Source organism: Oncorhynchus masou, chromosome 15 (genome assembly GCF_036934945.1).
Source record: "Oncorhynchus masou masou isolate Uvic2021 chromosome 15, UVic_Omas_1.1, whole genome shotgun sequence".
Classification (NCBI taxonomy): domain Eukaryota; kingdom Metazoa; phylum Chordata; class Actinopteri; order Salmoniformes; family Salmonidae; genus Oncorhynchus; species Oncorhynchus masou.
In genome coordinates this window covers 65,099,650-65,123,405 of record NC_088226.1, presented here as the reverse complement: position 1 = coordinate 65,123,405, position 23,756 = coordinate 65,099,650, and the positions used below count along the sequence as shown (strand labels likewise).

At 45.6% G+C, this 23,756-nt stretch overlaps 1 protein-coding gene across 4 annotated transcripts in view; it reads right to left on the bottom strand.

Moving 5' to 3' along the window:
- LOC135556661 (pleckstrin homology domain-containing family A member 7-like) overlaps positions 1-23,756 on the bottom strand; it is a 189,324-nt gene that overhangs the window by 63,744 nt on the left and 101,824 nt on the right. For all 4 annotated transcript variants that reach the window (XM_064990034.1, XM_064990037.1, XM_064990036.1 and 1 more), the window contains 2 exons: positions 14,681-14,777; positions 7-111 (listed from right to left, as the gene is read on the bottom strand). In XM_064990034.1, coding sequence (XP_064846106.1) covers positions 7-111; positions 14,681-14,777 — 202 coding nt within the window. The remainder of the gene's footprint in view (positions 1-6; positions 112-14,680; positions 14,778-23,756) is intronic.

Genomic DNA, 23,756 nt, shown 5'->3' with positions numbered 1-23,756 from the left:
TCTCACCTGTTTGTAGAGCCATCCTCTCACCACCACTGGGACGTTGGGGTTCCTCTTGATGGACTGCTCTCGCTTCCCAAAATGTAGCACCCTCCCACTGGACCTGGAGCCCTATAGGACACACACATCCATAGTGGTTGGTTATCTCACCCTCCCACTGGACCCCTATTGGACACACACATCCATAGTGGTTGGTTATCTCACCCTCCCACTGGACCTGGAGCCCTATAGGACACACACATCCATAGTGGTTGGTTATCTCACCCTCCCACTGGACCTGGAGCCCTATAGGACACACACATCCATAGTGGTTGGTTATCGCACTCTCCCACTGGACCTGGGGCCCTATAGGACACAGTCTATAGGGGTCGTGATAATTAGCTGTATAACAGCCTATAGGGGTCGTGATAATTAGCTGTATAACAGCCTATAGGGGTCGTGATAATTAGCTGTATAACAGCCTATAGGGGTCGTGATAATTAGCTGTATAACAGCCTATAGGGGTCGTGATAATTAGCTGTATAACAGCCTATAGGGGTCGTGATAATTAGCTATATAACAGTCTATCGGGGTAGTGATAATTAGCTGTGTAATTTGGGTGATTTTATTTGGCCCCCAAGTGTTCTTTCTTCTTCTTTTTGTCATTGTTGGACACAAAAGACCATAAAAACACCAGCAAATCAGCTCCAAGTGATTTTAATTTAAGGAAATCTGTTCCCAAGTATTCCCACGAATAATAGAGACATGATTGCATACAAATGTAAGCAAGTTTTGAAATGATGTTTTAGTCAAATATTAGATATGTTTGGGCTTCTTGCGGTCAATTTGAAGTTTACAATTTATTTGCAATTATGTTCCTGCACTCCGACCATCCGCTAAAGAGAGAAAAACAGTCCAGTGGCTGAATCTAAATGATCCCTGGTCTCCAGCAATAATGAACATAGTTACAGCTGAACATGTTAGATGTAGCTGTCAATAGGACAGCTGTTGATGGCTGACTGGAGCCCCTCTCGGTATGTGTGTGCGTGTGTGATCCTGTCCACAGGTGAGGATCGATCTAACAGCCATTAGTGAGACACAGCTGCGGGGTAAGGGCCATGAACCAATCACACGCATGCACAGACACACACACACCGCATCGCCTGGACATGGTAGACACTACCAACCAACAGACCCAATGTATTCATGGAGACAATACCTGCACGCAGGCCTGTACACACTCACATTCTCCTACACACAAGCTCACACACGCACCAGCCGTAAGTCATACATACAGTACATACCAACACAGACAGACAGCAAGTCACAATTAAAGTTCCTACAATTAAGTCCGATACAGTCCAAAGTATTAATATGATGCGCTATTATATCTCTGGGTCCACCTGTATCATCTCTCTGTATCATCTCTCTGTATCATCTCTCTGGGTCCACCTGTATCATCTCTCTGTATCATCTCTCTGGGTCCACCTGTATCATCTCTCTGGGTCCACCTGTATCATCTCTCTGTATCATCTCTCTGGGTCCACCTGTATCATCTCTCTGGGTCCACCTGTATCATCTCTCTGTATCATCTCTCTGGGTCCACCTGTATCATCTCTCTGTATCATCTCTCTGGGTCCACCTGTATCATCTCTCTGTATCATCTCTCTGTATCATCTCTCTGGGTCCACCTGTATCATCTCTCTGGGTCCACCTGTATCATCTCTCTGTATCATCTCTCTGGGTCCACCTATATCATCTCTCTGCATCATCTCTCTGGGTCCACCTGTATCATCTCTCTGTATCATCTCTCTGGGTCCACCTGTATCATCTCTCTGTATCATCTCTCTGGGTCCACCTGTATCATCTCTCTGGGTCCACCTGTATCATCTCTCTGTATCATCTCTCTGGGTCCACCTGTATCATCTCTCTGCATCATCTCTCTGGGTCCACCTGTATCATCTCTCTGCATCATCTCTCTGGGTCCACCTGTATCATCTCTCTGTATCATCTCTCTGGGTCCACCTGTATCATCTCTCTGTATCATCTCTCTGGGTCCACCTGTATCATCTCTCTGTATCATCTCTCTGGGTCCACCTGTATCATCTCTCTGCATCATCTCTCTGGGTCCACCTGTATCATCTCTCTGTATCATCTATCTGGGTCCACCTGTATCATCTCAATGCATCATCTCTCTGGGTCCACCTGTATCATCTCTCTGTATCATCTCTCTGGGTCCACCTGTATCATCTCTCTGCATCATCTCTCTGGGTCCACCTGTATCATCTCTCTGCATCATCTCTCTGGGTCCACCTGTATCATCTCTCTGGGTCCACCTGTATCATCTCTCTGTATCATCTCTCTGGGTCCACCTGTATCATCTCTCTGTATCATCTCTCTGGGTCCACCTGTATCATCTCTCTGTATCATCTCTCTGGGTCCACCTGTATCATCTCTCTGTATCATCTCTCTGGGTCCACCTGTATCATCTCTCTGTATCATCTCTCTGGGTCCACCTGTATCATCTCTCTGCATCATCTCTCTGGGTCCACCTGTATCATCTCTCTGCATCATCTCTCTGGGTCCACCTGTATCATCTCTCTGTATCATCTCTCTGGGTCCACCTATATCATCTCTCTGTATCATCTCTCTGGGTCCACCTGTATCATCTCTCTGTATCATCTCTCTGGGTCCACCTGTATCATCTCTCTGTATCATCTCTCTGGGTCCACCTATATCATCTCTCTGTATCATCTCTCTGGGTCCACCTATATCATCTCTCTGTATCATCTCTCTGGGTCCACCTGTATCATCTCTCTGTATCATCTCTCTGGGTCCACCTGTATCATCTCTCTGTATCATCTCTCTGGGTCCACCTATATCATCTCTCTGCATCATCTCTCTGGGTCCACCTATATCATCTCTCTGCATCATCTCTCTGGGTCCACCTGTATCATCTCTCTGTATCATCTCTCTGGGTCCACCTATATCATCTCTCTGCATCATCTCTCTGGGTCCACCTATATCATCTCTCTGTATCATCTCTCTGGGTCCACCTGTATCATCTCTTTGTATCATCTCTCTGGATCCACCTGTATCATCTCTCTGTATCATCTCTTTCTGGGTCCACCTGTATCATCTCAGTCTGGGTCCACCTGTATCATCTCTTTCTGGGTCCACCTGTATCATCTCTTTCTGGGTCCACCTGTATCATCTCTTTCTGGGTCCACCTGTATCATCTCTTTCTGGGTCCACCTGTATCATCTCTTTCTGGGTCCACCTGTATCATCTCTTTCTGGGTCGACCAGTCTCATCTCTAGGGGTCCAACTGTATCATCTTTCTGGGTCCACTTGTATCATCTCTCTGGGTCCAACTGTATCATCTCTCTGGGTCAACCTTTAGCATCTCTCTGGGTCCAACTGTATCATCTCTCTGGGTCCAACTGTATCATCTCTCTTGGTCAACCTTTAGCATCTCTCTGGGTCCAACTGTATCATCTCTCTGGGTCCAACTGTATCATCTCTCTGGGTCCAACTGTTTATGGGGTGGACATGATTTACCTCTTTGGAGCCTACTGCCCAGTGCTGTAATGAAAGGCAACTAAAGGACTCTCAGACCATGAGAAACAAGATTCTCTGGTCTGATGAAACCAAGATTGAACTCTGGCCTGTATGCCAGGGCGTCACATCTGGAGGAAACCTGGCACCATTACTACGGTGAAGCATGGTGGTGGCAGCACCATGCTGTGTGGATGTTTTTCAATGGCAGGAACTGGGAGACTAGTCAGGATTTAGGGAAAGATGAACGGAGCAAAGTACAGAAAGATCCTTGATGAAAACCTGCTCCAGAGCGCTCGGGACCTCAGACTTGGGTCAAGGTTCACCTTCCAACAGGACAACGACCCTAAGCACACAGCCAAGACAGTGCAGGAGTGGCTTCAAGACAAGTCTCTGAATGTCTGTCTGCGATGCAGTGCCTTAGACCGCTTCGCCACTCGGGAGGCCGTAAGCAATTAAATGGAACAAAGTCAGATGTAATGATTGGCTATGAGGTCCCTGATGATCTTCTTGGCCTTCCTGTGACACCGGGTGCTGTAGATGTCCTGGAGGGCAGGCAGTGTGCCCCTGGTGATGCGTTGGGAAGACAGCACCAACCTCTGGAAAGCCCTGCGGTTGCAGTTGCCGTACCAGTTGGCTATAGAGCGCTGTTGCGCCTTCTTCACCACACTTGAAGCTTTTCACCATCACCGCAGCCTCGTCGATGTGGATGGGGGCGTGCTCCCTCGGTCTCCTGAAGTCCACGTTGAGGGAGAGGTTATTGTCCTGGCATCACTCCACCAGGGCCCTCAACTCCTCGCTGTAGGCTGTTTCGTCGTTGATGGTAATCAGGCCTACCACGGTTGTCTCGTCTGCAAACTTGATGATTGTGTTGGGAGGCGTGCGTGGGCACACAGTCATGGGTGAACAGGGAGTATAGGAGGGGGCTGAGTACGTACCCTTGTTGGGGCCCGTGTTCAGGATCAGCATAGTGGAGGTGTTGTTGCCTACCTAACTAATCCCAACACTGCCTCCCTCCCACACACACACACACACACACACCATCACTCCCATCATCTCTGTTCCAAATCAGAGTGGGGCGTTACAGCAAAGTTTGGTTTAACTGGCGGGGCGTGGCGGCTGCGTGTGCTTTAGCGCCGTTGTCGGTAGCTCAGGGACACTGGCACGACAGCTCTACAGCTGGTGGGAAGGAAAACAGTGGCTAATTAGAAAATGTAAATAACCGTGGCTGACCAAGCATGTTAGGTAGACACTACATGGCAGAAGCGCTGTCACAACAGAATCCCTTGTCTACGTGGTTTGTTGTAGTTTATTTTCAGGACGAGTAAAATATGGATTACTATTAGTGTCATCAAAGATTTTATTTAAATTTGTTGGCACTAACATCACCCGCATACAGCAGGGTCTCTGATGTTAGATTCTGCTTTTGTCAGTGAAAGGCTATACAGTACACAAGATACATGCTATACAGTACCCAGGCTACATTGCGCTACACAGTAGCCCAAGCTACGTGCGCTACAGTAGCCCAAGCTACGTGCGCTACAGTAGCCCAAGCTACGTGCGCTACAGTAGCCCAAGCTACGTGCGCTACAGTAGCCCAAGCTACGTGCGCTACAGTAGCCCAAGCTACGTGCGCTACAGTAGCCCAAGCTACGTGCGCTACAGTAGCCCAAGCTACGTGCGCTACAGTAGCCCAAGCTACGTGCGCTACAGTAGCCCAAGCTACGTGCGCTACAGTAGCCCAAGCTACGTGCGCTACAGTAGCCCAAGCTACGTGCGCTACAGTAGCCCAAGCTACGTGCGCTACAGTACCCAAGCTACGTGCGCTACAGTACCCAAGCTACGTGCGATACAGTACCCAAGCTACGTGCGATACAGTACCCAAGCTACGTCCGATACAGTACCCAAGCTACGTGCTATACAGTAGAAAAGCTACGTGCTATACAGTAGACAAGCTTCGTGCTATACAGTAGACAAGCTTCGTGCTATACAGTAGACAAGCTTCGTGCTATACAGTAGACAAGCTTCGTGCTATACAGTAGACAAGCTTCGTGCTATACAGTAGACAAGCTTCGTGCTATACAGTAGACAAGCTTCGTGCTATACAGTACAAAGCTTCGTGCTATACAGTAGACAAGCTTCGTGCTATACAGTACCCAAGCTTCGTGCTATACAGTAGACAAGCTTCGTGCTATACTGTAGACAAGCTAGGTGCTATACAGTAGACAAGCTAGGTGCTATACAGTAGACAAGCTAGGTGCTATACAGTACCCAAGCTTCGTGCTATACAGTACCCAAGCTTCGTGCTATACAGTAGACAAGCTTCGTGCTATACAGTAGACAAGCTTCGTGCTATACAGTACCCAAGCTTCGTGCTATACAGTACCCAAGCTTCGTGCTATACAGTACCCAAGCTTCGTGCTATACAGCACCCAAGCTTCGTGCTATACAGCACCCAAGCTTCGTGCTATACAGCACCCAAGCTTCGTGCTATACAGTACCCAAGCTTCGTGCTATACAGTACCCAAGCTTCGTGCTATACAGTACCCAAGCTTCGTGCTATACAGTACCCAAGCTTCGTGCTATACAGTACACAAGCTACGTGCTATACAGTACACAAGCTACGTGCTATACAGTACACAAGCTACGTGCTATACAGTACACAAGCTACGTGCTATACAGTAGACAAGCTTCGTGCTATACAGTAGACAAGCTTCGTGCTATACAGTAGACAAGCTTCGTGCTATACAGTACCCAAGCTACGTGCTATACAGTAGACAAGCTACGTGCTATACAGTAGACAAGCTTCGTGCTATACAGTACCCAAGCTTCGTGCTATACAGTACCCAAGCTTCGTGCTATACAGTACCCAAGCTACGTGCTATACAGTAGACAAGCTACGTGCTATACAGTAGACAAGCTTCGTGCTATACAGTACACAAGCTTCGTGCTATACAGTACACAAGCTACGTGCTATACAGTACACAAGCTACGTGCTATACAGTACACAAGCTACGTGCTATACAGTACACAAGCTACGTGCTATACAGTACACAAGCCACGTGCTATACAGCAGACAAGCTTAGGTGCTATACAGTACCCAAGCTACGTGCTATACAGTAGACAAGCTACGTGCTATACAGTAGACAAGCTTCGTGCTATACAGCAGACAAGCTTCGTGCTATACAGTAGACAAGCTTAGGTGCTATACAGTACCCAAGCTTCGTGCTATACAGTAGACAAGCTTCGTGCTATACAGTAGACAAGCTTCGTGCTATACAGTAGACAAGCTTCGTGCTATACAGTAGACAAGCTTCGTGCTATACAGTAGACAAGCTTCGTGCTATACAGTAGACAAGCTACGTGCTATACAGTAGACAAGCTACGTGCTATACAGTAGACAAGCTACGTGCTATACAGTAGACAAGCTACGTGCTATACAGTAGACAAGCTTCGTGCTATACAGTAGACAAGCTTCGTGCTATACAGTAGACAAGCTTCGTGCTATACAGTAGACAAGCTTTGTGCTATACAGTAGACAAGCTTCGTGCTATACAGTAGACAAGCTACGTGCTATACAGTAGACAAGCTACGTGCTATACAGTAGACAAGCTTCGTGCTATACAGTAGACAAGCTTCGTGCTATACAGTACCCAAGCTTTGTGCTATACAGTACCCAAGCTTCGTGCTATACAGTAGACAAGCTTCGTGCTATACAGTAGACAAGCTTCGTGCTATACAGTAGACAAGCTTCGTGCTATACAGTAGACAAGCTTCGTGCTATACAGTAGACAAGCTTCGTGCTATACAGTAGACAAGCTTCGTGCTATACAGTAGACAAGCTTCGTGCTATACAGTAGACAAGCTACGTGCTATACAGTACACAAGCTTCGTGCTATACAGTAGACATGCTCTTGATTCTATCATCCAGTTTCAGTATGTATGTGTCTGCTATTTACTATGTGGTGACAATACTTGAAGAGTTTGACATGCTATTGACTCATGCGTCAGTAAACTGACAGATGTTTAGTGCTGATGTTCGTCAGTAAAGCAAAGGATACGGTTTGATCTCTTATGGGCGCAGGGAGGGAGGGAGGGAATGGGTAGGATCACCTGCCCTGCGTCCCCAAATGGCACCCTATTCCCTACACAATGGGTTCTGATCAAAAGTGGTGCCCTATAAAGGGAATAGGGTGCCATTTAGGACACACCCCTGGGTTTACAGTGGTGAAAGGCTGTGGTGTCCCATGGTTACTGATCAGTTACAGTGAGATGGATTCCCTATCGTTCGACGGTGTGTCATCTTCAATCCTTGTCGGGCCACCTGTTGATGGGGCGGACATGATTTACCTCTTTGGAGCTGTGCATGTCTGTGTGTGTGTGTGTGTGTGTGTGTGTGTGTGTGTGTGTGTGTGTGTGTGTGTGTGTGTGTGTGAGTGAGTGAGAAAGAACCACTGTGTGTGAGTGTGTGTGCTCTCCTGTTCTCTGGAAAAGAGAGGGAGATATGGAGAGAAGGAAAGAGTGAGGAATGCCTGTTCACTATCACCTGGCTTTGAGCAGTAGCCTGTTCACTAGCACCTGGCTTTGAGCAGTAGCCTGTTCACTAGCACCTGGCTTTGAGCAGTAGCCTGTTCACTAGCACCTGGCTTTGAGCAGTAGCCTGTTCACTATCACCTGGCTTTGAGCAGTAGCCTGTTCACTATCACCTGGCTTTGAGCAGTAGCCTGTTCACTATCACCTGTCTTTGAGCAGTAGCCTGTTCACTATCACCTGTCTTTGAGCAGTAGCCTGTTCACTAGCACCTGGCTTTGAGCAGTAGCCTGTTCACTAGCACCTGGCTTTGAGCAGTAGCCTCTTCACTAGCACCTGGCTTTGAGCAGTAGCCTGTTCACTAGCACCTGGCTTTGAGCAGTAGCCTGTTCACTAGCACCTGGCTTTGAGCAGTAGCCTGTTCACTATCACCTGTCTTTGAGCAGTAGCCTGTTCACTATCACCTGTCTTTGAGCAGTAGCCTGTTCACTAGCACCTGTCTTTGAGCAGTAGCCTGTTCACTAGCACCTGGCTTTGAGCAGTAGCCTGTTCACTAGCACCTGGCTTTGAGCAGTAGCCTGTTCACTAGCACCTGGCTTTGAGCAGTAGCCTTAAAGGGATATGGAGAAGTCAGAGCAGCCACTTAGAGTAGGGGGAGGGGGTGTTCTGTCGTTGTCACAGTAGAGCCTGGAGAGAAGACCCTGAGCTTGTTATGTTGAGATACCGGCACACGCACACACCATGCACTTGACACACATACACACACCTTGCCTGTCACACTCAGCCCCACCTGCACCATTCCATTAGACATGTGCAGTCCAAGTGTAACTATGTCAGATCCACACATCTGACTTTCCCCCTCAAGAGTCTGCAGCTTTAATTAAATAAGCCCCCTACAGGCAGACAGAAGCCCTCCTCCCGCTCTCCACTCCCACCTCCTGTCCTCACCACTGTCTGGTAGCTTTTAATGGGGGCTTGCTGGGTGTGTGAGATCAGCCCCCCCCCCCTCCCATTCATCACCACCTAATGTCAGTCAGTGAAAATTACTTTTCCCTCTCTTTCGACCAGAGCTGCTCATAAGTAGTGCCACACACGTTCACCCACTCTGCACCTCACAAAGACACAGAGGTTGAAACCAAAAATCTCAAATTTGAACCAAAAGGACAGATTTCCACCGGTGTAATGTCCATTGCTTGTGTTTCTTGGCCCAAGCAAGTCTCTTCTTATTATTGGTGTCCTTTAGTAGTGGTTTCTTTGCAGCAATTCGACCATGAAGACCTGATTCACGCAGTCTCCTCTGAACAGTTGATGTTGAGATGTGTCTGTTACTTGAACTCTGTGAAGCATTTTTTTGGGCAGAGGTAACTCTGGGTATTGCTTTCCTGTGGCGGTCCTCATGAGAGCCAGCTTCATCATAGTGCTTGATGGTTCTTGCGACTGCACTTGAATAAACATTCAAAGTTCTTTTTACATTTTCTGTATTGACTGACCTTCATGTCTTAAAGTAATTATGGACTGTCACTTCTCTTTATTATCTATGCATAGTCACTTTAACTCTACCTACATGTACATTAATTACCTGGACTAACCGGTTCCCCGCACATTGACTCTGTACTGGTACCCCCTGTATGAAGCCTCCACATTGACTCTGTACCGGTACCCCCTGTATATAGCCTCCACATTGACTCTGTACCGGTACCCCCTGTATATAGCCTCCACATTGACTCTGTACCGGTACCCCCTGTATAAAGCCTCCACATTGACTCTGTACCGGTACTCCCTGTATGAAGCCTCCACATTGACTCTGTACCGGTACCCCCTGTATATAGCCTCCACATTGACTCTGTACCGGTACCCCCTGTATATAGCCTCCACATTGACTCTGTACCGGTACCCCCTGTATAAAGCCTCCACATTGACTCTGTACCGTAACACCCTGTATATAGCCTCCACATTGACTCTGTACCGGTACCCCCTGTATATAGCCTCCACATTGTACTGGTACCCCCTGTATATAGCCTCCACATTGTACTGGTACCCCCTGTATATAGCCTCCACATTGACTCTGTACCGGTACCCCCTGTATAAAGCCTCCACATTGACTCTGTACCGGTACCCCCTGTATATAGACTCCACATTGACTCTGTACCGGTACCCCCTGTATAAAGCCTCCACATTGACTCTGTACCGGTACTCCCTGTATATAGCCTCCACATTGACTCTGTACCGGTACCCCCTGTATGAAGCCTCCACATTGACTCTGTACCGGTACTCCCTGTATGAAGCCTCCACATTGACTCTGTACCGGCACCCCCTGTATATTACATTACATTACATTTAAGTCATTTAGCAGACGCTCTTATCCAGAGCGACTAGCCTCCACATTGTACTGGTACCCCCTGTATATAGCCTCCACATTGACTCTGTACCGGTACCCCCTGTATAAAGCCTCCACATTGACTCTGTACCGGTACCCCCTGTATATAGCCTCCACATTGACTCTGTACCGGTACCCCCTGTATATAGCCTCCACATTGTACTGGTACCCCCTGTATATAGCCTCCACATTGACTCTGTACAGGTACCCCCTGTATATAGCCTCCACATTGTACTGGTACCCCCTGTATATAGCCTCCACATTGACTCTGTACCAGTACCCCCTGTATATAGCCTCCACATTGACTCTGTACAGGTACCCCCTGTATATAGCCTCCACATTGTACTGGTACCCCCTGTATATAGCCTCCACATTGACTCTGTACCGGTACCCCCTGTATATAGCCTCCACATTGACTCTGTACCGGTACCCCCTGTATATAGTCTCCACATTGACTCTGTACCGGTACCCCCTGTATAAAGCCTCCACATTGACTCTGTACCGGTACCCCCTGTATAAAGCCTCCACATTGACTCTGTACCGGTACCCCCTGTATAAAGCCTCCACATTGACTCTGTACCGGTACCCCCTGTATAAAGCCTCCACATTGACTCTGTACCGGTACCCCCTGTATATAGCCTCCACATTGACTCTGTACCGGTACTCCCTGTATAAAGCCTCCACATTGACTCTGTACCGGTACCCCCTGTATAAAGCCTCCACATTGACTCTGTACCGGTACTCCCTGTATAAAGCCTCCACATTGACTCTGTACCGGTACCCCCTGTATAAAGCCTCCACATTGACTCTGTACCGGTACCCCCTGTATAAAGCCTCCACATTGACTCTGTACCGGTACCCCTGTATATAGCCTCCACATTGACTCTGTACCGGTACTCCCTGTATAAAGCCTCCACATTGACTCTGTACCGGTACCCCCTGTATAAAGCCTCCACATTGACTCTGTACCGGTACCCCCTGTATAAAGCCTCCACATTGACTCTGTACCGGTACCCCCTGTATACAGCCTCCACATTGACTCTGTACCGGTACCCCCTGTATATAGCCTCCACATTGACTCTGTACCGGTACCCCCTGTATATAGCCTCCACATTGACTCTGTACCGGTACTCCCTGTATATAGCCTCCACATTGACTCTGTACCGGTACCCCCTGTATATAGCCTCCACATTGACTCTGTACCGGTACCCCCTGTATAAAGCCTCCACATTGACTCTGTACCGGTACCCCTGTATATAGCCTCCACATTGACTCTGTACCGGTACCCCCTGTATATAGCCTCCACATTGACTCTGTACCGGTACCCCCTGTATATAGCCTCCACATTGACTCTGTACCGGTACCCCCTGTATATAGCCTCCACATTGACTCTGTACCGGTACCCCCTGTATATAGCCTCCACATTGACTCTGTACCAGTACCCCCTGTATATAGCCTCCACATTGACTCTGTACCAGTACCCCCTGTATATAGCCTCCACATTGACTCTGTACCAGTACCCCCTGTATATAGCCTCCACATTGACTCTGTACCGGTACCCCCTGTATAAAGCCTCCACATTGACTCTGTACCGGTACCCCCTGTATATAGCCTCCACATTGACTCTGTACCGGTACCCCCTGTATATAGCCTCCACATTGACTCTGTACCGGTACCCCCTGTATATAGCCTCCACATTGACTCTGTACCGGTACCCCCTGTATATAGCCTCCACATTGACTCTGTACCGGTACCCCCTGTATATAGCCTCCACATTGACTCTGTACCAGTACCCCCTGTATATAGCCTCCACATTGACTCTGTACCGGTACCCCCTGTATAAAGCCTCCACATTGACTCTGTACCGGTACCCCCTGTATATAGCCTCCACATTGACTCTGTACCGGTACCCCCTGTATAAAGCCTCACTTGTTTTTTTTACTGCCGATGTTTAATTATTTGTTACTTTTATTTAACATTTTTTACTCATCTATTTTTTACTTAACACTTTTTCTTAAAACTTCATAAAGCAATGTTGGTTAATAAGGGCTTGTAAGTAACCATTTCACTGTAAGGTCGACACCTGTTGAGCTGTTCTTTCCATCTTCTGTATACTACCCCTACCTTGTCAAAACACAACTGATTAGCTTAAACCTTTAACAAGGCACACTTGTTAATTAAAACACATTCCAGGTGACTACCTCATGAAGCTGGTTGAGAGAATGACAAGAGTGTGCAAAGCTGTCATCAAGGCAAATGGTGGCTACTTTGAAGAATCGCAAATATAAAATATATTTTGATTTCTTTAACACTTTCTTTGACACTTGGTTACAAAATGATTCCATATGTTTTATTTCATAGTTTTGATGTCTTCACTATTACTCTACAATGTAGAAAATAGTGAAAATAAAGAAACCCTTGAATGAGTAGGTGTGTCCAAACTTTTGACTGGTACTGTATAGAAGCCTGTTTCAGGTTTTCTACCCCACCTGTACACTGAACTAAACACTTTACTAACAGGTGTGTAACTTGAGGGGTATATTTAATTTACACTGAACAAAAATAAACAAATCCAGATTTTTTTTAAATGTATGATTTTACTGAGTTACAGTTCCTTATAAGGAAATCAGGCAATTTAAATACATTCTTTAGGCCCAAATCTATGGATTTCACAACCGGGAATACAGATATGCATGTTTTGGTCACAGATACATAAATAAAGGGCCGAGGATCAGAACCAGTCCGTATCTGATGTGACCATTTGCCTCGTGCTGCGCGACACATCTCCTTCACGTAGAGTTGATTGGGATGTTGATTGTGGCCTGTGGAATGTTGTCCAACTCCATTGCTGTGCAAAGTCGATGGATATTGGTGGGAACTGGAAAACACTGTCGTACACGTTGATCCTGGAGAGTATGCAGGCCAGAAGAACTGGAAGAACTGGGACATTTTCAGCTTCCAGGAATTATGTAAAGATCCTTGCGACACGGGGCTGTGCATTAACATGCTGAAACATGAGGCAGTGGATGAGTGGCCCGACAATGGGCCTCAGCATCTTGTCACAGTATCTCTGTGCATTCAAATTGCCATCGATAAAATGCAATTGTGTTCGTTGTCCGTAGCTTATGCTTGTCCATACCATAACACCACCGCCACCTTGGGGCACTCTGTTCACAACGTTGACATCAGCAAACCACTCACCCACATGATGCCATACACGCTGTCTGTCATCTGCCTGGTACAGTTGAAACTGGGATTCATCTGTGAAGAGCGCACTTCTCCAGCATGCCAATGGCCATCGAAGGTGAGCATTTGCCCACTGAAGTTGGTTACGACACCGAACTGCAGTCAGGTCAAGACCCTGGTGAGGATGACGAGCACGCAGATGAGCTTCCCTGAGACGGTTTCTGACAGTTTGTGCAGAAATTAGGTTGTGCAAACCCACAGTTTCATCAGTTGGGTGGCTGGTCTCAGATGATCTTGCAGGTTAAGAAGCCAGATGTGTAGTCCTGGGCTGGCCGGTTGGACGAACTGCCAAATTCTATAAAATGACGGAGTGTGTGTGTCTTCTCTTACAGAAGAGAAATTAAAATTACATTCTCTGGCAACAGATCTGGTGGGCATTCCTGCAGTAAGCATGCCAATTGCACACTCCCTCAAAACTTGAGACATCAGTGGCATTGTGTTGTGTGACAAAACTGCACATTTTAGAGTGCATTTTATTGTCAACAGCACAAGGTGCACCTGTGTAATGATCATGCTGCTTAATCAGCTTCTTGATATGCCACACCTGTCAGGTGGCTAGATTATCTTGGCAAAGGAGAATTGCTAACTGACAGGGATGTAAACACATTTGTGCTCATCATTTCAGAGAAATTAGCTTTTTGTGCATATGGAACATTTCTGGGATCTTTTATTTTAGCTCATGAAACATGGGACCAACACTTTACATGTTGCATTTATATTTTTTGCTCAATGTAGTTTTCACCCAGCACAGAAAGTGAAACAGATAGCAGGTAGCCTTGTGGTTAATAATGTTGGGTCAGTAACTGAAAGGTCGCTGGTTCGAATCCCCAAGCAGACTAGGAAAAACCTATCGAAGTGTCCCTGAGCAAGGCACAACCTAAATAGCTCTGGATAAGATGTCAAATGTTCTTCAAAAAGATAATGCAATTCACAACGTGTCAAATTGCAAAGGGCCAGGAGAAAATAAATGGATAAAGTTTTGGGACTGACCTTTGACCCCGAAGCGGTGTCCACAGTGGAAGCCTCGCTGATGGTGCTGGAAAGCCGCAAGTCGGCCTGCTGGGGGTTGGACATACGGCCACCTGGCCTGGTGAGAAAAGAGACAGAAAGCAGCACAGGGTCACACAGAGCAGACATGGCCGTATGTGTACGCAGAGCGTCACTGAGAGGATACAACTTTACACACGGCTCCGTAGACCACACCCTGGAGGGCAAGGACAGACTGCTGTTGTTTGGAGATCAGCCCCTTTGTCTGGAATTCCAAAGGAACTTCTCTCTTTCAAGCCTCAGGGACGTATTAATGCTCTGGGATCATCACACGTACTCTGAGACCCTTTGTGAATACAGGCGCAGGTTAGCAGTGGATAATATGACCCATAACAAGCATGTGTATGGCACAATCCTTGCATTCAATATCAGAACACATACAGGCAAGCCTTTTATCATTATTGCTATGGTGTTATATGTTTCATATTGGTTTCAAAATACTTGAGTGTAAGGATTGGGGCATACACACACACACACACACACACATATATACACACACACACACACTGCCTTCTGAAAGTATTCACACCACCTTGATTTAAGTCATTTTCTGTCAACGATCTACACAAAATACTATAATGACAAAGAGAAAGAAAAATTAGATGTGCATACAAAAAAATATAACAAATAAAACACTAACATATCTTGATTAGATAAGTGCTCAAACCCTTGAATCAATACATTAGAATCACCTTTGGCAGCGACTACAGCTGTGAGTCTAAGAGCTTTCCACACCTGGATTGTGCAACATTTGCCCATTATTCTTCAAGCTCTGTCAAATTTGTTGTTGATCATTGCTAGACAACCATTTTCAGGTCTTGCCATAGATTTTTAAGCACATTTAAGTCAAAACTGTTACTTGAACATTCCCTGACTTCTTTGTAAGCAACTCCACTGTATATTTAGCCTTGTGTTTTGGGTTGTTGTCCTGCTGAAAGGTGAATTCATCATCCAGTGTCTGTTGGAAAGCAGACTGAACCAGGTTTTCCTCTGGGATTTTACCTCTGCTTAGCTCTATTCAGTTTCTTTTTTATCCTGAAGAACTTCCCACTCCTTAATGATTACAAGCATACCCATAACATGATGCAACCACCACTATCCTTGAAAAAAGGGAACGGTACTCAGTGATGTGTTTTATTGGATTGGCCCCAAACATAACACTTTTTCAATGTATTTATTTTTCAGTATTGCTTTAGTGCCTTGTTGCAAACAGGATGCATGTTTTGGAATATTTGTATTCTGTACAGGCTTCCTTCTTTTCACTCTGTCAATTAGGTTAGTATTATGGATTAACTACAATGTTGTTGATCCATCCTCAGTTTTCTCTTATCACAGCATTTAAAAACTAACTGTTTTAAAGTCACCATTGGCCTAATGGTGAAATCCCTGGGAGGTTTACTTCCTCTCTGTCAACTGAGTTAGGAAGAACGCCTTTATCTTTGTAGTGACTGGGTGTATTGATACACCACCCAAAGTGTAATTAATAACTTCACAATGCTCAAAGGGATATTCAATGGCAGTTTTTTTTACCCATCTACCAATAGGTGCCCATCTTTGCGAGGCATTGGAAAACCTCCCTTGTCTTTGTGGTTGAATCTGTGTTTGAAATTCACTGCTCGACTAAGGGACCATACAGATAATTGTATGTGTGGGGTACAGGGATAAGGTAGGTAGTCATTAAAAAAATCATGATACATATTGACTTGTTAAGCAAATCTTTACTACTGAACTTATTAGGCTTGCCATAACAACGGGGTTGAATACTTATTGACTCAAGACAATTCAGCTTTTTATTTGCAATGAATTGGTAAAAAATTCTAAAAACATGATTTGACTTTGACATTGTAGGTTATTGTGTGTAGGCCAGTGATGCAACATCAATTTAATCTATTTTTAATTTAGGCTGTAATACAACAAAATGTGGAAAAAGTCAAGGGGTGTGAATACTTTCTAAAGGCGCTGTACCATATAAAAATAAATAAGTGTTTTTTTTCCCTCATCAATCTACACACAATAACCCAAAATGACATTGTGAAAACAGCTTTTTAGATTATTTGCAAATTTATCAAAAATAAAAAAACAAAAAGACATTAATTACATAAGTATTCAGACCCTTTGCTATGAGACTCGAAATTGAGTTCAGGTGCATCCTGTTTCCATTGATCATCCTTGAGATGTTTGTACAACTTGGAGTCCACCTGTGGTAAATTCAATTGATTGGACATGATTTGGAAAGGCACTCACCTGTCTATATAAAGGTCCCATGGTTGACAGTGCATGTCAGAGCAAAAACCAAGCCATGAGGTTGGAATTGTCCATAGAGTTCAGAGACAGGATTGTTTCGAGGCCCAGATCTGGGGAATGGTACCAGAAAATGTCTGCAGCATTGAAGGTTCCCAAGAACACAGTGGCCTCCACCATCCTTTATTGGAAGAAGTTTGGAACCACAAAGACTCCACCTCGAGCTGGCCGCCCGGCCAAACTGAGCAATCGGGGGAGAAGGGCCTTGGCCAGGGAGGTGACCAAGAACCCGATGGTCACTCTGACAAAGCTCCAGAGTTCCTCTGTGGAGATGGGAGAACCTTTCAGAAGGACAACCATCTCTGCAGCACTCCACCAATCAGGCTTTTATGGTAGAGTGGCAAGACTGAAGCCACTCCTCAGTAACAGGCATACGACAGCCAACTTGGATTTTGCCAAAAGGCACCTAAAGGACTTAGACCATGAGAAACAAGATTCTCTGGTCTGATGAAACCAAGATTGAACTCTTTGGCCTTAATGCCAAGTGTCACGTCTGGAGGAAACCTAAGGGGCGGCAGGTATCCTAGTGGTTAGAGCGTTGGACTAAATAAGAATTAGTTCTTAACTGACTTGCCTAGTTAAATAAAGGTAAAATAAAAAAGCATGGTTGTGGCAGCATCATGCTGTGGGGATGTTTTCAGGGACTGGGAGACTAGTCAGGATCGAGGGAAAGATTAACTGAGCAAAGTACAGAGAGATCCTTGATGAAAACCTGCTCCAGAGTGCTCAGGACATCAGACTGGGGCGAAGGTTCACCTTCCAACAGGACAACGAGCCTAAGCACACAGTCAAGACAATGCAGGAGTGGCTTCATAAAAGTCTCTGAATGTCCTTGAGTGGCCAAACCAGAGCCCGGACTTGAACCTGATCTAACATCTCTGGAGAGACCTGAAAATAGCTGCGCAGCGACACTCCCCATCTAACCTGACAAAGCTCGAGAAGATCTGCAGAGAAGAATGGGAGAAACTCCTCAAATACAGGTGTGTCAAGCTTGTAGCATCATACCCAAGAAGACTTGAGGCTGTAATCGCTGCCAAATGTGCTTCAACAAAGTAATGAGTAAAGGGTCTGAAAACGTATGTAAATGTGATATTTCAGTTTATTATTTTTATAAGTTTGCAAAAACATCTAAAAACCTGTTGTTGCTGTTTCATTATGGGGTATTGTGTGTAGATTGATGGGAAAAAAACAATTTAATCCATTGAAGAATAAGACTAACGTAGCAAAATGTACACAGGTTCTCTGATGGGGGTCCTCTGATGGGGGTCATCTCTGATGAGTCGGCACTTCAGATCTCTCTTGTCTGATTATTGTATGGTGTGTGTGAACTAGACTTGTAGAACTTGATCAATTGCACTGCCTGCCCCATGGGTAGCCTCAGTGTTGGGAGGGGAAATCTATTCATTTTGCTTCAATCAAACCTCCCCTCCTGTCTGCACAGTGTTCCGTGTGGACCTTCTATATATGCATATTTTCGTTTGAGAGGACCTAGCGGACGGCTGAGAGAGTAGAAGATGTAAATTTGGTGAAAGGAGAGAAGATCCCCGTCAGAGAGTATATTATACGAACAGACATGTACTGTACACACAGACATGTACTGTACACACAGACATGTACTGTACACACAGACGTACTGTACACACAGACACTGACGTTTCTCTCTCACAGGATATGTGTTGGGCAAACTCATCTGTCAGGAGGTGATGGGGGGATGTGGGAGGCTAGCGAACTAGGCTATCACTTGAAAGAAATAATCATCACTTCTCCCACAATGCACTACCCACTGTGACCCTCAGAGTAGGAGTGCTGATCTAGGATATGTTCATACAATCTTATCCATTGGGATCAGCACTCCTACTCTGACAATCTGGTCTACCCTCCCTACTATTATAGCTTAGCCTTAGATGAACTCGAAGTGAAACCTTTGAAGCTACTAAACTAGAGAACAAACATGAAAAACTAGAGGCTCAAACAACACAAATAGACGGAAATGGGGGGGTAAACTGAAATCTAATGGAATGAGAATACGACTACATTATCCGATGCAAAACAAAAATTCACGAAGCACTGAAACTAAACCTATAAATGTACAAGGAGATCCACATAACATTTGTTTTTTTATAAGCACCAGGAACAAACAGTGAAAACTTTACATCTGCACACACGTATAGTTCCTCAGAGCTTCGCTGTACAGAACTCTGGCAATGCAGATCTCGCCTCCCCATCTCCGACTCTGACAATTACTCCATCATTGTGAGAAGAGGAAGAAAACACTTTCAAGGACTGGCACTTGTGAAGGGCAGACTGCCAGGCAATTAAGGCTGTGACAGCCAGAAGTCAGGCTTTTCAGCACATTGGACATTATTATCGCTCTGGGTCTTCTGAGAGCTGCCACTCTGGAATAAAGGCCTTAAAGGGATAGTTCACTTTTTTACTTCGTTTCCCCCCCACAACTTCTAACTTATTTTCAACTTCCATAAGGTGTCTTCATTTCCTCCAATCCTTTTTTTTTTTTTTAGCTTTTTATTCAGAAACACCCAGAATCTCCTGGCTAACATTTTTGGAGAACATAGCAATTGTTGTATGGTGTAGTGTAAAATAGTGTAGTTTAGTGTTTAGTGTGGTGTGTAGTGTAATGTGGTGTAGTGTAATTGTATACTGGTGTCGTATGGTGTAGTGTAGTTTACTGTAGTGTCGTGTAGTGTAGTGTAGTGTAGTGTCGTTTACTGTAGTGTAGTGTAGTTTACTGTAGTGTCGTGTAGTGCCTCCAAACAGTGGCCATTTTCTTCCCTTTTCCGGTGTGTTTGGGGACATGACGTTAGACCTAGATACTGTACATAGAGTAGTCTAGAAGGTTAGACCTATATACTGTACATAGAGTAGTCTAGAAGGTTAGACCTAGATACTGTACATAGAGTAGTCTAGAAGGTTAGGCCTAAATACTGTACAGAGTAGTCTCGAAGGTTAGGCCTAGATACTGTACATAGAGTAGTCTAGAAGGTTAGGCCTAGATACTGCACAGAGTAGTCTAGAAGGTTAGGCCTAGATACTGCACATAGAGTAGTCTAGAAGGTTAGGCCTAGATACTGTACATAGAGTAGTCTAGAAGGTTAGGCCTAGATACTGTACATAGAGTAGTCTAGAAGGTTAGGCCTAGATACTGTACATAAGAGTAGTCTAGAAGGTTAGGCCTAGATACTGTACATAGAGTAGTCTCGAAGGTTAGGCCTAGATACTGTACATAGAGTAGTCTAGAAGGTTAGGCCTAGATACTGTACATAGAGTAGTCTAGAAGGTTAGGCCTAGATACTGTACATAGAGTAGTCTAGAAGGTTAGGCCTAGATACTGTACATAGAGTAGTCTAGAAGGTTAGGCCTAGATACTGTACATAGAGTTGTCTAGAAGGTTAGGCCTAGATACTGTACATAGAGTAGTCTAGAAGGTTAGGCCTAGATACTGTACATAGAGTAGTCTAGAAGGTTAGGCCTAGATACTGTACATAGAGTAGTCTAGAAGGTTAGGCCTAGATACTGTACATAGAGTAGTCACGAAGGTTAGGCCTAGATACTGTACATAGAGTAGTCTAGAAGGTTAGGCCTAGATACTGTACATAGAGTAGTCTAGAAGGTTAGGCCTAGATACTGTACATAGAGTAGTCTCAAAGGTTAGGCCTAGATACTGTACATAGAGTAGTCTAGAAGGTTAGGCCTAGATACTGTACATAGAGTAGTCTAGAAGGTTAGGCCTAGATACTGTACATAGAGTTGTCTAGAAGGTTAGGCCTAGATACTGTACATAGAGTAGTCTAGAAGGTTAGGCCTAGATACTGTACATAGAGTAGTCTAGAAGGTTAGGCCTAGATACTGTACATAGAGTAGTCTAGAAGGTTAGGCCTAGATACTGTACATAGAGTAGTCACGAAGGTTAGGCCTAGATACTGTACATAGAGTAGTCTAGAAGGTTAGGCCTAGATACTGTACATAGAGTAGTCTAGAAGGTTAGGCCTAGATACTGTACATAGAGTAGTCTCAAAGGTTAGGCCTAGATACTGTACATAGAGTAGTCTAGAAGGTTAGGCCTAGATACTGCACATAGAGTAGTCTAGAAGGTTCGGCCTAGATACTGCACATAGAGTAGTCTAGAAGGTTCGGCCTAGATACTGCACATAGAGTAGTCTAGAAGGTTAGGCCTAGATACTGTACATAGAGTAGTCTAGAAGGTTAGACCTAGATCCTGCACATAGAGTAGTTTATTAAAAGGTATAGAAGGAACATGGACAATGCTCCAGAATGCAGCTTTGGTTCTAGAATATTACAAAAACACAACATAAAATGTCACTCATGACCCCATTCCTGATATTTTCAGAGAGTAAGTGCATGTATAAATACTCAGGAGGAGGCCTTGTGGAGGTGGAAACATGCTCTTTGCACTCCCACCCCATTCCCCGTCTGTCTGTGGCCACAGCAATGAGGAGACCGCCGCCGAAACAAAGACGGTTCTGCCGAGTTGTTCTGAGGAGTTATTTCAGGAAAGAAAGAGAGGAGATCTCCACTCAATGAGTCCCTAGTTATTTACAGATGATCTAATTCTTTTGTAGCTTTGTCAACTACGTGTGTGTTTTCTATACCTGTTCGCATCACTCACTGTATGCTTTACAGACGCTCCCCAACCAATGAGGAGGAGGAGAGAAAGAGAGGTTAAGAATCAGTGTGGGAGAAATAGACAGACGGACAGACGGAAGGACAGGACAGAGAGAGCCAGAGAGAGCGATAAGATAGATTGCAAGAGAAGAGAAAAACAGCAGAGAGAAAAGAAGAGAAGTTGCAGACAGACAAACACAGACCAATTCCAGCCTGCTATAAAAATAAGAGGCGGTAACGTGCAGCCTCGATGAGGTGTAGAGCCCAGACACTATAGCCACTCCTGGGACTAAGAGGCCAGTAGGCGCCAGTCTCCCCAGGGGGCTCCCGTCGGCGCCAGTCTCCCCAGGGGGCTCCCGTCGGCGCCAGTCTCCCCAGGGGGCTCCCGTCGGCGCCAGTCTCCCCAGGGGGCTCCCGTCGGCGCCAGTCTCCCCAGGGGGCTCCCGTCGGCGCCAGTCTCCCCAGGGGGCTCCCGTCGGCGCCAGTCTCCCCAGGGGGCTCCCGTCGGCGCCAGTCTCGCCAGGGGGCTCCCGTCGGCGCAAGTCTCGCCAGAACAATAATAAAGTCTTTAGATGAGGTTTCAACTCGGCTTTAATGGCTATCTGCTAGGTGATGATGCTTTTATCAAAAGCTGTGCTGGAACTAGGATATGTGATCTATAGAATATGCCAGGGGTATCCCAATCAGAGCCTGGAGGTCCAGACCACTTACTGGTTTGCTGTTCTACCTGTTCATTTTATTGAATATTGAACTAGGCAAGTCAGTTAAGAACACATTCTTATTTACAATCACGGTCGAGGAACAGTGGGTTAACTGCCTTGTTCAGGGGCAGAACGACATATTTTTACCTTGTCAGTTCGGGGATTCGATCTGAAAACATTTTGGCTACAGATCCAACGCTCTAACCACTAGGCTACCTGCCGACCATATTTAATAGCACCCACCAGGTGTCCCAGGTCTAGATCAGTCCCTGATTAGAGGGGAACAATGAAAATCAGCAGTGGAACTGGCTTCGAGGTCCAGATTTGAATTTGTCTTATGTAATGATGTAATTTGCAGTTCATCAGGAGTCTCCTCATATTTAAATAAGCCTAGAATGTTGTGGGTCTGTGCCATCATCTTATAGGTCGTCATGACAACACATTTCAACATGACTAGCCCTAGTATAGATCTTGCCTGTTCACAGAGCAACACGTGTGATCTATGTGGGTGTTTTACCTCCTTTAGTTGACTGCACTGATTGTAAATGGCTCTGAATAACATTAACTTGGAGCAACACCAAACCACAGTACTGTTAGGTTACATTGTATCCCACAATTGCCTTTTGAGGCACCAAAGCACAGTTTCCAATACTAGCCAGCAGCATACCACACTGCATCCCACTGTTGGCTTGGCACTGAAACTAAGTGGTGCTGCTAGAAGTGGTGTTGAAGGGCCAGTAGGAGACACTCTTTCCTTTGGTCTAAAACAATATCCCAATGCTGCAGAGCTGTGATTGGTGACATTTCCCTGTGTAGGATGCGGTCTTTCGGATGGGATGTTAAACGGGTGTCCTGACTTCTCTGTGGTCACTAAAGATCCCATGGTACTTATCGTAAGAGTAGGAGTGTTAACCCTGGTGTCCTGGCTAAATTCCCAACCTGACCATAATGACCACCTAATCATCCCCAGCTTCTCATTGGCTCATTCATCTCCCCTGTAACTACTGTTGCTGTAAATGAGAATGTGTTCTCAGTCAACTTACCTGGTAAAATAAAGGGAAAAATACAAAATCCCCAAAACATTTTGAAGGCTGCAGCTGCATTGAGACATGACATAATTATTGTGGTCAAAACAACTTGCTGTCCCAGCTGTTTGAGAGATGTTATTTAAAAGAAACTCCACGTCAGGTATACCACACACACCCCCTCTCTGGCCTGTTCCTCTGTATGCGGTAGTAGAGGTTGTGCAGGTTGTGCAGCTGAGCGGCTGTGACACATTATCTGCGTGGCTCATATAGCCCTCCACGCCCACAAAGCTGTTAATGAGACGGATCCATCAGAACATGGCAGGAGAATGTGCCCTCCTGTTCTCTGCC